General features: G+C 44.7%; 1 protein-coding gene across 1 annotated transcript in view; it reads right to left on the bottom strand.

The window, feature by feature from the left end:
• The window catches only part of VPS13C (vacuolar protein sorting 13 homolog C), a 548,274-nt gene that overhangs the window by 249,432 nt on the left and 285,810 nt on the right, over positions 1 to 13,032 (bottom strand). Inside the window, exons 46-47 of the mRNA XM_073619118.1 lie at positions 10,418 to 10,521; positions 412 to 579 (exon numbers count right to left, since the gene is read on the bottom strand). Of these exons, the coding sequence (XP_073475219.1) occupies positions 412 to 579; positions 10,418 to 10,521 (272 nt within the window). The remainder of the gene's footprint in view (positions 1 to 411; positions 580 to 10,417; positions 10,522 to 13,032) is intronic.

Raw genomic sequence — 13,032 nt, forward strand, 5'->3', positions numbered from 1 at the left:
CAAAGTCAGTTAGCCAATCAGGAGAGAGAGAGGGGGTGGGGCCAAACCGTGACTCTAAGTCTAAGTGGACACACGGAGCTGCGACTCGGCTGCCCCCATAGCAAGCTGCTTGCTGTGGAGCACTCAACAAGAGGGAGGGGCCCAAGAGGTACGGCGTTGGATCCGAGAAGAGGAGGATCTGGGCTGCTGTGTGCAAAACCATTTCACCAAGCAGGTAAGTATAACATGTTTATTATTTTTAAAGAAATAAAAACGAGACTTTAGTATCACTTTAAGACTAGTTGAACTAAAAACACACAACTTATGCATTTCATATGCATTTTAACTTGTATTCAGCTTCTAGTCTGGTGCTCAGATTTAAATCTGGATATTAGACACAATATACCCAATTAGAGCACAAGGAATACTCACCAAGAGGGACATGAGGAACTTATATAAACACACAATGTGTATACAGCCCACCCTCAGTAAGACCTTGCCATCTACTGCAGACATATCTGTGTAAGCAGCACCTTCTGTAGCATCTGGGAACAACGTCATTTGCAAGCTAAACACTTCTTCTCCCAATATGTAGACAGCCTATGAAGGTCAAATGATAATGTTTAGGCTATGTAACAACAATAGAACATAAGTACAACAAAAGACACACATATTTTCAACATGTATAGCAGCACAAGTGACAAGCTCCCTTGCCTTGCAACTCTGGTACTGAGTTTTAAGTGTAATCCCAATTTTGTGGGGAAAAAAATAGGATTTTTTAAAACAGCTTACCTGTAAAATCCTTTTCTTTCGAAAGGACATCATGGGACACAGAGCCACAGTAATTACTGATGGGTTATATAGGGTATCACTGGTGATTGGACACTGGCACACCCTATCAGGAAGTTCAACCCCCTATATAATCCCTCCCCTTGCAGGGATACCTCAGTTTTGTAGCCAAGCAATATAGTGTATTTGAAGAGGGGCGGGACCTCTGTGTCCCGTGATGTCCTTTGAAAGAAAAGGATTTTACAGGTAAGCTGTTTTAAAAAATCCTATTTTCTTTCTCGAACATCACGGGACACAGAGCCACAGTAATTACTGATGGGATGTCCCAGAGCAATGCTACCTGAGGGGGGGGAACCACGACCAAGTAGGGTGCAATCAGACCTGAGGACCCTGTACAGCTGCCTGCAGCACACTACGCCCAAAGGCGATATCCTCATGCCTTCTCACATCCACCTGATAGAATCTGGTGAATGTATGAACTGAAGACCAGCTTGCGGCCTTGCAGATTTGAGCCATAGAGGCCCGGTGATGCACTGCCCAAGAAGCACCAATAGCCCTTGTGGAACGTGCCCTGATCTGAAACGGAGATATCTTCCATTTCAAACCGTAAGCTTGAATGATCAATTGTCGAATCCATTTAGAAATGGTAGCTTTTGACGCTGCCTGTCCTCTATTGGGACCCTCTGGCAGCACAAACAAGACATCCGTCTTGCGGATCTGAGCAGTTGCCACGAGATAGGCCTTAACTGCTCTTACTACATACAATGAATGTAGAGATCTCTCTTCCGGAGAACAGGGATCTGGAAAAAAGGAAGGCAGAACAATGTCTTGATTTAAATGAAAATCAGAAACCACCTTCGGTAAAAAACTAGGATGAGGGCGCAGTACCACTCTATCCTTGTGTATAATCAAATAAGGCTCCTTACAGGAAAGGGCTGCTAATTCTGAAACTCTTCTAGCAGAAGAGATGGCCACCAGAAAAATTAACTTCCTTGTCAACAAGACCAAAGGAATCTGACTTATTGGTTCAAAAGGCTGTTTCTGTAACACAGCCAGGACCAAGTTCAAGTCCCAGGGGTTTAGGGGCGCTTTAACCGGAGGATTAAGACGCATCACCCCCCGCCATAAAGCTTCGGACCAAAGAATGCGAAGCAAGTGGCTGTTGAAATAATACTGATAAAGCAGAGACCTGGCCCTTGATGGCACTCAAGGCCAACTTCATCTCTAATCCTAATTGTAGAAAATCAAGAATTCTACCTATGACATATTTCCTGGGATGCCAACCTCTGGATTCACACCAGGATACATAAGCTTTCCAGACTCTATGATAAATCATCCTGGAAGCTGGCTTCCTTGCATTAATCAAGGTAGATATGACAGGGCCTGAGAGCCCACGACTCTTCAGAACGTGGGTCTCAATAGCCAAACCGTCAAATTTAGCTTTGTAAGGCAGGATGGAACACTGGACCTTGAGATAACAGGTCTGGGCGTACCGGTAGGGTCCACGGGGAACCCACCGTCATCCTTACTATTTCTGCATACCAAGTCCTTCTGGGCCAAGCGGGGGCCACCAGAAGTACCGACTTCCTTTCCTGCTTGATCCTGCGAAGGAGTCGTGGCAGTAGCAGAATAGGCAGGAATGCGTAAATCAGTGAGAACTGATGCCACGGAATCCGTCCCGCATGCAAGAGGATCCCTCGTCCTTGCCACAAATCTGTCTATCTTTTTGTTGAATCGGGATGCAAAGAGATCTACATCTGGGACCCCCCATCTTTGGCATACGGCCCAAAAGATGTCGGGGTGTAGAGGCCATTCCCCTGGGAGTAACTGCTGGCGACTTAGATAGTCCGCCTGCCAGTTCTCTATCCCTGGAATAAAAACTGCCGATATGCATGGCACATGCATCTCTGCCCAGACTAAAATCTGGTTCACCTCCTTTTGAGCAGCTTGACTCCGGGTGCCTCCCTGATGACTGACATAAGCCACTGCTGTGGCATTGTCGAACTGGATCCTGACTGGGCAGCCCTGTAACCTGAGAGTCCAGGCTTTTAGGGCTAGATATACCGCCCAGATCTCCAGAATGTTGATGGGTAAGGTCCTCTCTGTCTTGGACCATATCCCCTGAACCGCAGACTGTTCCAGAACTGCTCCCCAACCTGACAGACTGGCATCTGTTGTTACCACCGTCCAGGTAACCGGTAGAAAGGATTTCGCCTGCTGCAGGTTTTCGGGTATGAGCCACCAATTGAGGCTCTGACGCACTGCATGCGACAGGTGCATCGGAAAGTCTAACGCCTGAACCTTCTTGTTCCAGGTTGACAGAATACTGTGTTGCAGCATTCTTGAATGAAACTGAGCATAGGGAACTGCTTCGAATAAAGACACCATCTTCCCTAGCAGCCACATACTAAGGCGGACAGAAGGACCCTTCTTGGTCCTGACTGCCAGAATCAGCTCCCTTAAAGCAGTGATCTTTGCCTGAGGTAGAAATACTTTCTCCTGGCTTGTATCTATGATTAGACCTAAATACTCCAGTCTTCTTACTGGTTTTAGGAAAGTTTTTTCTAGGTTGAGGATCCAACCTAGGTGTTCCAGATACTTGACTGTGGATCTCAAGTTCCTGTTCAAGGAGGCTACCGACCGGTCTATCAATAGCAGGTCGTCTAGGTATGCTATGACAGCTATTCCCTAAGCCCTTAGTCTGGCCAGAGGAGGGGCCAAGACCGTTGTGAACACCCGAGGTGCAGTGGCTATCCCAAAAGGGAGAGCCACAAACTGGAAATGGCGCCCTCCTACCTCGAAGCGCAGAAACTTCTGATGAGCAGGAAAAATGGGCACATGCAGATATGCATCTCTGATGTCTATCGATGCCAGAAATTCTCCTCCTTGCAGGGTAGAGACTACTGTCCGGACTAATTCCATGCAGAAAACTGAATCCTTAGGAATCGGTTCAGATCCCTTAAATCCAGAATGGGTCTGACATCCCCATTTGGTTTTTGGACCGTAAAAAGGTTGGAATAGAAGCCCAATCCCTGGTCCTTTGCGGGAACCATCATAATGACCTCCTGCGACAAAAGTCGCTCTAACGCTAGAAGGAGCGACTGCTTCTTCTCTGGGTCTCTGGGGACACTTGATCTGAGGAACCGAGGAGAGGGAAATTCCTGAAACTCCAGCTTGTACCCCAAGGTTACCGTGGAGATTACCCATCTGTCCTGGAAATCCTCCTGCCAGAGCCCTGAGAACTGTTGCAGTCTTCCCCCCACTCGAGTGAGCGCCCCCTCATGCCAAAGTCTTAGTGTTTTGCCTAGTAGGCTTCTTCCCCCAGGACTTCTTCTGTCCCTGGGGTTGACTCTTGTCTCTGGACCCAGATGGAGGCGGCCGTCGAGACTGTCTGGAGGCTGAAGCCCCCGGCGCTGGGGAAAGAGTCCGTTTGAAAGAGGGACGCTTACTCTTCTTCTTAACAGGTAAGAGAGTGCTTTTCCCACAAGAGATTCTCTTGATATAGTTATCCAAGTTCTCTCCAAACAACCTTTCACCACGGAATGGAAACCCCGCCAGGAGCTTCTTACATGGTGCTTCGGCTGACCAATTTTTCAACCATAGGATTCTACGTATATGCACCAACCCCAGTGAAAGATGGGAAGTTTGCACGATAGAATCTCTAATGGTGTCAACCACAAAGCATAAGGCCGCTGGAAGGTTAGCAAACCCCTGGGCCTGCTGTTCAGGTAATACTTGATGACCTGCTTAACATGGTCTCTTAAGTATTGACAGACTCCAATCGCTGCTACTGCAGGTTGAGCCACTGAACCTGCTAAGGAAAAAACATCCTTCAATAGGGATTCCATCTTTTTATCTACAGGATCCCTGAGCATCTGAGCATTGTCTACAGGACAAGTCAGACTATTATTTACGGAGGAAATGGCGGCATCAATGGCCGGGATTCCCCACATTTTAATAAACTTTTCTTCCATTGGATAAAGTGTTGAACACTTTCTCGGCGGAAAAAAAAACGTTTGTCTGGGTGATCCCACTCAGAATAAATGAGCTTTTCAAGTAAATTATGAACAGGAAAAGCCTGTGCTGCTTGGAAAGGTTTCAGTGACCACAAAGCAGAAGAGGATTCTTTAGCAGTTTCAGGTAGGGGCAACTTAAATGTGGAGCGGACCAATCCAGTAAGGATCTGCACTAAGACCTTCTCCTCTTGGGAAGTCGCAGAGGGTCCCTCTCCACCTGATTCCTCTGAAGAGGAATCATCCGTCCCATCCCGATCCTCTGAAAGGGATTCCTCTCCTTTATCCCAGAGCTCCTCTTCCTGAGGGTCTTGGGGAACAGAGGAAGGCCTAGTATGTTTTCTTCCACTGAGTGAAGCTGTAATCACGGCCATTAATCTTTCCTCTAAACCATTAATGGTTGAGGAAAAAACCTCTTGAGTAATGTATACAGGGGCTGAAGTGCCAGAAGCAGGTGTAGCCCCTGATCCCGATGGCTCTCCCTGGCTAGCCGTCCCTGGCCCTTCAGGGGGGGAGGATGCTGCTGACAGGGGGCCCTCAGAACCTGAACGAGATCCCCCTAGTGTCTCTGGTTCTTGGGGTGCTTGAACCTCTTCTACCCATAGTGCAAAGCAACAAGGTGTGAGGTATCACAAATGAACACTGCCTGCTGAGCGATGTAGTCTGGCTAAAAGCCTTGCTACCCAATGCTCTGTCTGGTGTTACTTCAGTAAATGCTGCCTAGGAGAATGCCTGTGTCCCACCTTACATGTGACCGTCAGCTCTGTGTCTCTCCAAAGGCTGTGTGCACCTGTACAGAGTGCTTTAATAGCCTGCAGCTGGCCTGAGTGGGAGTCTAAGCACCTGTGCTGACGTCCCGCCCTCTACCGCCCCCCCACCTCGAATTTTGAAAAAAACAAGCGCTTCCCACGCTGGCCGACTCTCCTGAAATACTATGGAGGAAGGCTGGGGGAGGGGGAGGAGGGAGAGAGGCTGGTAGTGAAGGGCCTGCCTGACAACAGCAATGGTGGAGATGGCGGCGGTGCCTGAGCGGTATAACCGCTGTCTAGACCCCTGTGGCCTCCCCCTAGCCTGGGGGGGAACATTCAGACATGAGAAATCCCCCCATCCATCCTACCGTGAGCCGGCCGGAGACGCTGTGAAACTTGTGCAGCATGAACACTGAGACAGACAATCCAGCATGACAAGGTTTGTGCTCTTGGCAGCCCCCGGTGGTCACAATAGGCATAGCATGCATTTACCTTAAAGGAGAAACCTACTAGAATTAGAAAATTCTGTGGAATCTCCTCTTACCTTAGCCTCAGGGTTCAGTTTACACAGACCCAATTTTCACCTCTCACGGTGGGCTCCGTTTGGAAAACCTTCAGAGACTGGGGCCCCCTATGAATAGGGGGATCCTGCAGTTCTGGGCCCGGAAAGCACCCGGCTAGAAATTAGGATAGAAAACCATTTTCTAATATGCGGGGTCCAGCTCTCTAAAAAGAGAAGCATTACAGGTAAAACCTTGTTTCTTCGGACACGAGGCCCGGGTACCATCCAATTCGGCCTAGAAAGGACACTTTGAATGGATCCGGTCTGCCTGGCTTGCCCCAGTATAGGATATAGGATATTCCCTTTGGAGCTCAGCACAGCACATCTTTACACGTCCATCACCTAAGACACTGGCGTAAAAACTGAGGTATCCCTGCAAGGGGAGGGATTATATAGGGGGTTGAACTTCCTGCTAGGGTGTGCCAGTGTCCAATCACCAGTGATACCCTATATAACCCATCAGTAATTACTGTGGCTCTGTGTCCCGTGATGTTCGAGAAAGAAAAGTAAAATAAATACTAATATAGCATATACCATTGCAGCACAAGTCATATTGTTATATAACATTACCTTTCCTTTTCTATTATTTGCAGTGCTGTCATTTTCTGTAAAATGCAATTCAATATGGCAAACTGGAGGCGTTCTATACACAGATGGTGTACAGAAAGCACCCCAGAAATGTTCTTTCCTGCTTGTGTGATTGGCTCACTGATTTTACCAGAAGTCTGCAATAAGATGCAAATCAGACTTTGGGCATCCTTGCATTCTCTGCAGCAAAATGCACCCTAGATTTACACAGCAGCTTCTTCTCAGGGTTCCAGTGGGTGAACAGGGCAGCAGGGGAGGATAAGTATCAGCAGTGAGAAGGTAGGCTAACAATTAAACCCATTACTTTACCCTGAATGGACGAAGTATGCATGTTATGGCATGCGTCAACATGTGCTGTGTTAAGACTTTGACTCCCAACGCATCTCAACAGATTAAAAAAAAAAAAAAAAAACACACATGACCCGTTTTAATATTACAGAGCACCAAAACAAATTGTATATAAATTGTGGTGCGCTGCAGTGCATTAGGCTGTATTGTACAATGCACTGAGGTGCCATTCACAATGAAGAGCCCCACAACACACTACAAATGGAAAAAGTGTATTTTCCTGCGTTGTGGCAATGCATAAGATTTTATTTTTGAAGTACTTTATAACACAAAGACAACCAAGAAGGAAAAAGAAAAAAAAAAGCACAAATCAACCAAGGTCAAATTGCCTCCCCAAATGGTATAAATATCTGATAAATTATCTAGAAGAAAATTCACAAATATTCAAAAATACTATAGAGCACATGATATATTTATAAAAAAAAATCAGCTCCCTCTTCACTATAAACATACTCAGCCTTTATTAGGGATTGAAATTAAATGAGAAAATGATGCATCTATCCATTTTCTCCATATCTTTTCAAACTTCTGAAAGGCATTATGTTGAGCAAGTGTATTTTTCCAACATTACAAATCTATCCATTTCCCAAATCCAATCAGCAAGGGTAGGAGGGTTGGGTGAAACCCAATGAGAGGCTTTCAAGCTTACATGCTATAAAAAGACATCTCATAATAGCCACTGCCTGATCATGAACCAGACCATTAAAATCTACATAACCTAAACGGCATAGAACAGAATCTGGTGTCAGCATAATACTATATACAGAGTTTAACAAACCTAACACTTTCTACCAGTATCGAAATAGCTTTGGGCATCTCTAGAAGAGGTGCATAAATAATGAGCCAGGAGATTGAGAGCATTTTGCTCATTCAGAATTTTCTCTCCTGCCTAGCCTATACAACAGCTCTGGGGTACAATAGGCCCCAACTAAAATAAAAAGTTGAGTCACTCTGAGTAGGAGTCCTGTATTATTATACAGGATTTATATAGCGCCAACAGTTTGCACGGCACTTTACAACATTAGGGCAAACAATACAATTACAATACAATTCAATAGAGGAGGAATCAGAGGGCCCTGCTCGTTAGAGCTTACAATCTAAAAAGGGAGGGTCAAGTGATACAAAAGGTAATAACTGTGGGGGGATTGAACTGATGGAGAAAATAAAAGTACAGTTGTTAGGTGGCGGCAGAATAAGCTTCTCTGAAGAGAAAAGTTTTCAGGGATCAACTAAAAGTGGGTAGAGAAGGAGACAGTCAAACAGATTGGGGTAGGGAATTCAAAAGAATGGGAGAGGCTCTAGAGAAATCCTAGAGACGAGCTTGCGAGGAGATGACAAAGAAAACTAGAGAGCAGGAGGTCTTGGGAGGAACGAAGAGAACGATTTGGTTAGTATTTAGAGATTAGGTTAGTCATGAAGCTGGGGGCCTAGATATTGAGGCAAGCGGTACATTCTGCAATACTTGATCCCATATATCCTAGGGCCCCAACAATACTTGCATCCCATTTTTGCCTACTTGAAACAGAAAAATCAGAAAGAATGTCAGATAACAATTGTGTATAAACCCTAGTAACGAGGCCTTTAGTAGTATTTGCTCGAACTATACAATTCAAAATAGGAAAAGAGGAAAAAAGGAGACAATTGGGACCAGTTTGTCTCCTTTTTCCTCTTTTACGATTTTGAATTGTCAAAGCATGTCTCAATTTTAAATATGAGGAAAAAACATTTTTGATCTAAATTATACTCTGTACAAAGTTGTTGAAACATTTTCAGGACCACATCAGAGTTCAGTTGTATCTGGGTAGTGATCCCCGCACGTTCCCATTTAGAGAATCATGCCAATTGTGAATTTCCGAATATGCTCCAATCGAACCATAACAGTGTGAATCTACCATGACCTATAATGCTCAGTATTTTTCTTAGTGAACTGCCAGACATTGTATATCGAATATAATGTTGGTTATGTAAATTGATTAAAAAGTGGAATAGTAGAATCCAAGGCCAGCAAAGGATTACCACTACGAGATAAAGAATGAAGTTTATTATAGGAAGATGCGTGCAGGCTAACACTTTCCCAGACCCTTATTCTTAACATGCAGCAAATGAGCTTTAAAGCAAGCCATCCCTGGCCTCTCTAGCTACGAGTGATCAGAAAGGGACAGCTGGCTCCTGCATCCAAGAGGGCGGTGCAGGAACAAAAAAAGCTGTAAAGACTTCAAGTACTAAGTTAGCATTGAGATTCATATATGTGGTAAGTATATGTCACTGCTGACTTAGTTTTCCCATGCTAGTGAAGTTCCCCTTTAAAAGTCAAAACTGCTGGCAAGTTGGACTACATGCCAATTTCTTTTTTTTTTAATTGGCTTTTTTGGGAACTGCAGTGGTAATAAATACCCACCAGATTTGTAACTTCTGTCCAAATATTACAGCCATTACAAACCCAGAATACAGATGACTAGGGAACCTATGTACAAGAGAGTCATACTCATTTGGCTAGTGGGTGCACTCAAATTTGTCTAGGGAACTTTTGCCACTGAACTTTTGGTGAAATTTAAGAAGCCAGTGATTCAGCCCACTCGTGTCCACCAAAAATCTATTTTTAGATGGAGGTGGTTAGTAAACTAAAACTATAGTGAAAATAGAGAGTCTCAAAAAATACATATTTTGAATGTTTACTAAGGGATACTTTGATATGACTTTTATATTTTAAACACGTATTGGTAAGACAGTGTTAAAGCGGAGCTCCACCCTAAAGTGGAACTTCTGCTCATCGGATTCCTCCCCCCCCTCCGGTGACAATTGGCACCTTTCAGGGGGGAGGGGGGTGCAGTCGCAGCTAGCCGCAGATGCCCCCCCCTCTCGTCGTGTTTTGGGAAACACACAGTTCCCGCAACACAACAGGGACCAGTGAAGACGCGCAGCGCGACTCGCGCATGCGCAGTAGGGAACTGGGCAGTGAAGCCGCAACGCTTCACTTCCCAATTCCCTGACCGAGGATGGCGGCGGGGGCAGCCGAGAACCGATTGATTGCTCGTCATCTGCTGCCAACATCGCGGGCACCCTGGACAGGTAAGTGTCAATTAAAAGTCAGCAGCTGCAGTATTCGTAGCTGCTGGCGCTGGCTTTTAATATTTTTTTTTAAGGTGGAGCTCCTCTTTAAGCTAAGCACGCTTGCGCGTATATCTAAAAAAAAAAAAAAAAATTAAAATAAAACACAATGGAATACCATTGGAGGCTTACACCAGCTAAAACAGTATTGTAAATGATACCCAGACACAGAGAAACTTATTAAAAAAAAAAAAAAAATCATGTTAATGTTGTGCCTGTCCGAAAGCTTACAAGATATAAATATGACCTTCATGTAACATTTCTTAAAGATCTTATTTTACCTTACGATGGATTGTTTTTGGATCCACATTGATGACTACAATATCTCGAAGATGGGCATAGAGATCCTTCTTACTGGCCTGCACAGCGTAAGATGCATCCATACCTAAGAGCAAATTAAATCAATTTGAGCAATAACACACTGTGCCATATGTGCAATATGTGAGACCTTACCTCTCTATATGAACAGGTCTTGTACAGTGGGGCAAAAAAGTATTTAGTCAGCCACCAATTGTGCAAGTTTTCCCACTTAAAAAGATGAGAGAGCCCTGTAATTGTCATCATAGGTATACCTCAACTATGAGAGACAAGAGGTGGAAACATATCCAGACAATTACATTGTCTGATTTTTGAAACAATTTATTTGCAAATTATGGTGGAAAAATAAGTATTTGGTCACCTACAAACAAGCAAGATTTCTGGCTCTCACAGACCGGTATCTTCTTCTTTAAGAGGCTCTTCTGTCCTCCACTCATTACCTGTATTAATGGCACCTGTTTGAACTTGTTATCAGTATAAAAGACACCTGTCCACAACCTCAAACAGTGACACTCCAAACTCCACTATGGTGAAGACCAAAGAGCTGTCGAAGGACACCAAAAACAAAATTGTAGACCTGCACCAGGCTGGGAAGACTGAATCTGCAATAGGCAAGCAGCTTGGTGTGAAGAAATCAACTGTGGGAGCAATAATTAGAAAATGGAAGACATACAAGACCACTAATAATCTCCCTCGATCTGGGGCACCACGCAAGATCTCACCCCGTGGGGTCAAAATGATCACAAGAACGGTGCGCAAAAGTCAAAGAACCACACGGGGGGACCTAGTGAATGACCTGCAGAGAGCTGGGACCAACTTAACAAAGGCTACCATCAGTAACACACTACGCCGCCAGGGACTCAGATCCTGCAGTGCCAGACGTGTCCCCTTGCTTAAGCCAGTACATGTCCAGGCCGTCTGAGGTTTGCTAGAAAGCATTTGGATGATCCAGAAGAAGACTGGGAGAATGTCATATGGTCAGATGAAACCAAAGTATAACTGTTTGGTAGAAACACAACTCGTCATGTTTGGAGGAGAGAGAATGCTGAGTTGCAACCAAAGAACACCATACCTACTGTGAAGCATGGGGGTGGCAACATCATGCTTTGGGGCTGTTTCTCTGCAAAGGGAACAGGAGGACTGATCCATGTACATGAAAGAATGAATTGGGCCATGTATCGTGAGATTTTGGGTGCAAACCTCCTCCCATCAGCAAGGGCATTGAAGATGAAACGTGGCTGGGTCTTTCAGCATGACAATGAACCCAAACACACCACCCGGGCAACGAAGGAGTGGCTTCGTAAGAAGCATTTCAAGGTCCTGGAGTGGCCTAGCCAGTCTCCAGATCTCAACCCCATAGAAAACCTTTGGAGGGAGTTGAAAGTCCATGTTGACCAGTGACAGCCCCAAAACATCACTGCTCTAGAGGAGATCTGCATGGAGGCATGGGCCAACATACCAGCAACAGTGTGTGACAACCTTGTGAAGACTTACAGAAACTGTTTGACCTCTGTCATTGCCAACAAAGGATATATAACAAAGTATTGAGATTAACTTGTGATATTGACAAAATACTTATTTTCCACCATAATTTGCAAATAAATTCTTTCAAAAATCAGACAATGTGATTGTCTGGATTTGTTTCCACATTTTGTCTCTCATAGTTGAGGTATACCTATGATGACAATTACAGGCCTCTCTCATCTTTTTAAGTGGGAGAACTTGCACAATTGGTGGCTGACTAAATACTTTTTTGCCCCACTGTAACAATGATTTCTAGTGGTTTACACAACCCAGTGAGTAATTATGACATTGTATTTTAGACTAAAAAATAAGCTACTTTATTGTGTCACATAATGCAATTATTGGGACATTTCATGGTGATGGCCTTTAACCGCTTCCGGACCAGCCGTCGCAGTTTTACTGCGGTTGCCCGCCCCGCGCGAAACCACATTACTGTACATGATCTTGCGTGGTCCGGATAGCAGGCGCGCGTGCCCGCTGCACAGCGGGGGCACCGGATACTTGTGGCCGACAGTCGCAATGACCGCCAGCCACGAGCGATCGTGACCAGGAGACACAGAACAGGGACGAGTGTGTGTAAATGCACATTTTCCTGTTCTGACAGGAGTGACAGATCGTGTTCCTATTAGCTAGGAACCACGATCTGTCACTTCCTGTAGTTAGTCTCTCCCCCTTCAGTTAGAATCACCTCCCAGGGAACATAGTTAACCCCTTCACCGCCCACCTAGTGTTAACCCCTTCACTGCCAGTGACATTTTTACACTAATCAATGCATTTTTAATCGCACTGATCGCTGCATTAATGCCAATGGTTTCAAAAATGTGTCAACATTTTCCGAATTGTCTGCCATAATGTCGCAGTCATGATAAAAATCGCATTACATTAGTAAAAAAATAAATAAATAAAAATGCTATAAATCTATCCCCTATTTTGTAGACGCTATAACTTTTGCACAAACCAATCAATATATGCTTATTGTGAAAAATATGTAGAATACATATCGGCCTAAACTGAGTAAAAAAATAGTTTTTTAATATATTTTAATATATTTCAA

Source organism: Aquarana catesbeiana, linkage group LG03, assembly GCF_042186555.1.
Source record: "Aquarana catesbeiana isolate 2022-GZ linkage group LG03, ASM4218655v1, whole genome shotgun sequence".
Taxonomy (NCBI): Eukaryota; Metazoa; Chordata; class Amphibia; order Anura; family Ranidae; genus Aquarana; species Aquarana catesbeiana.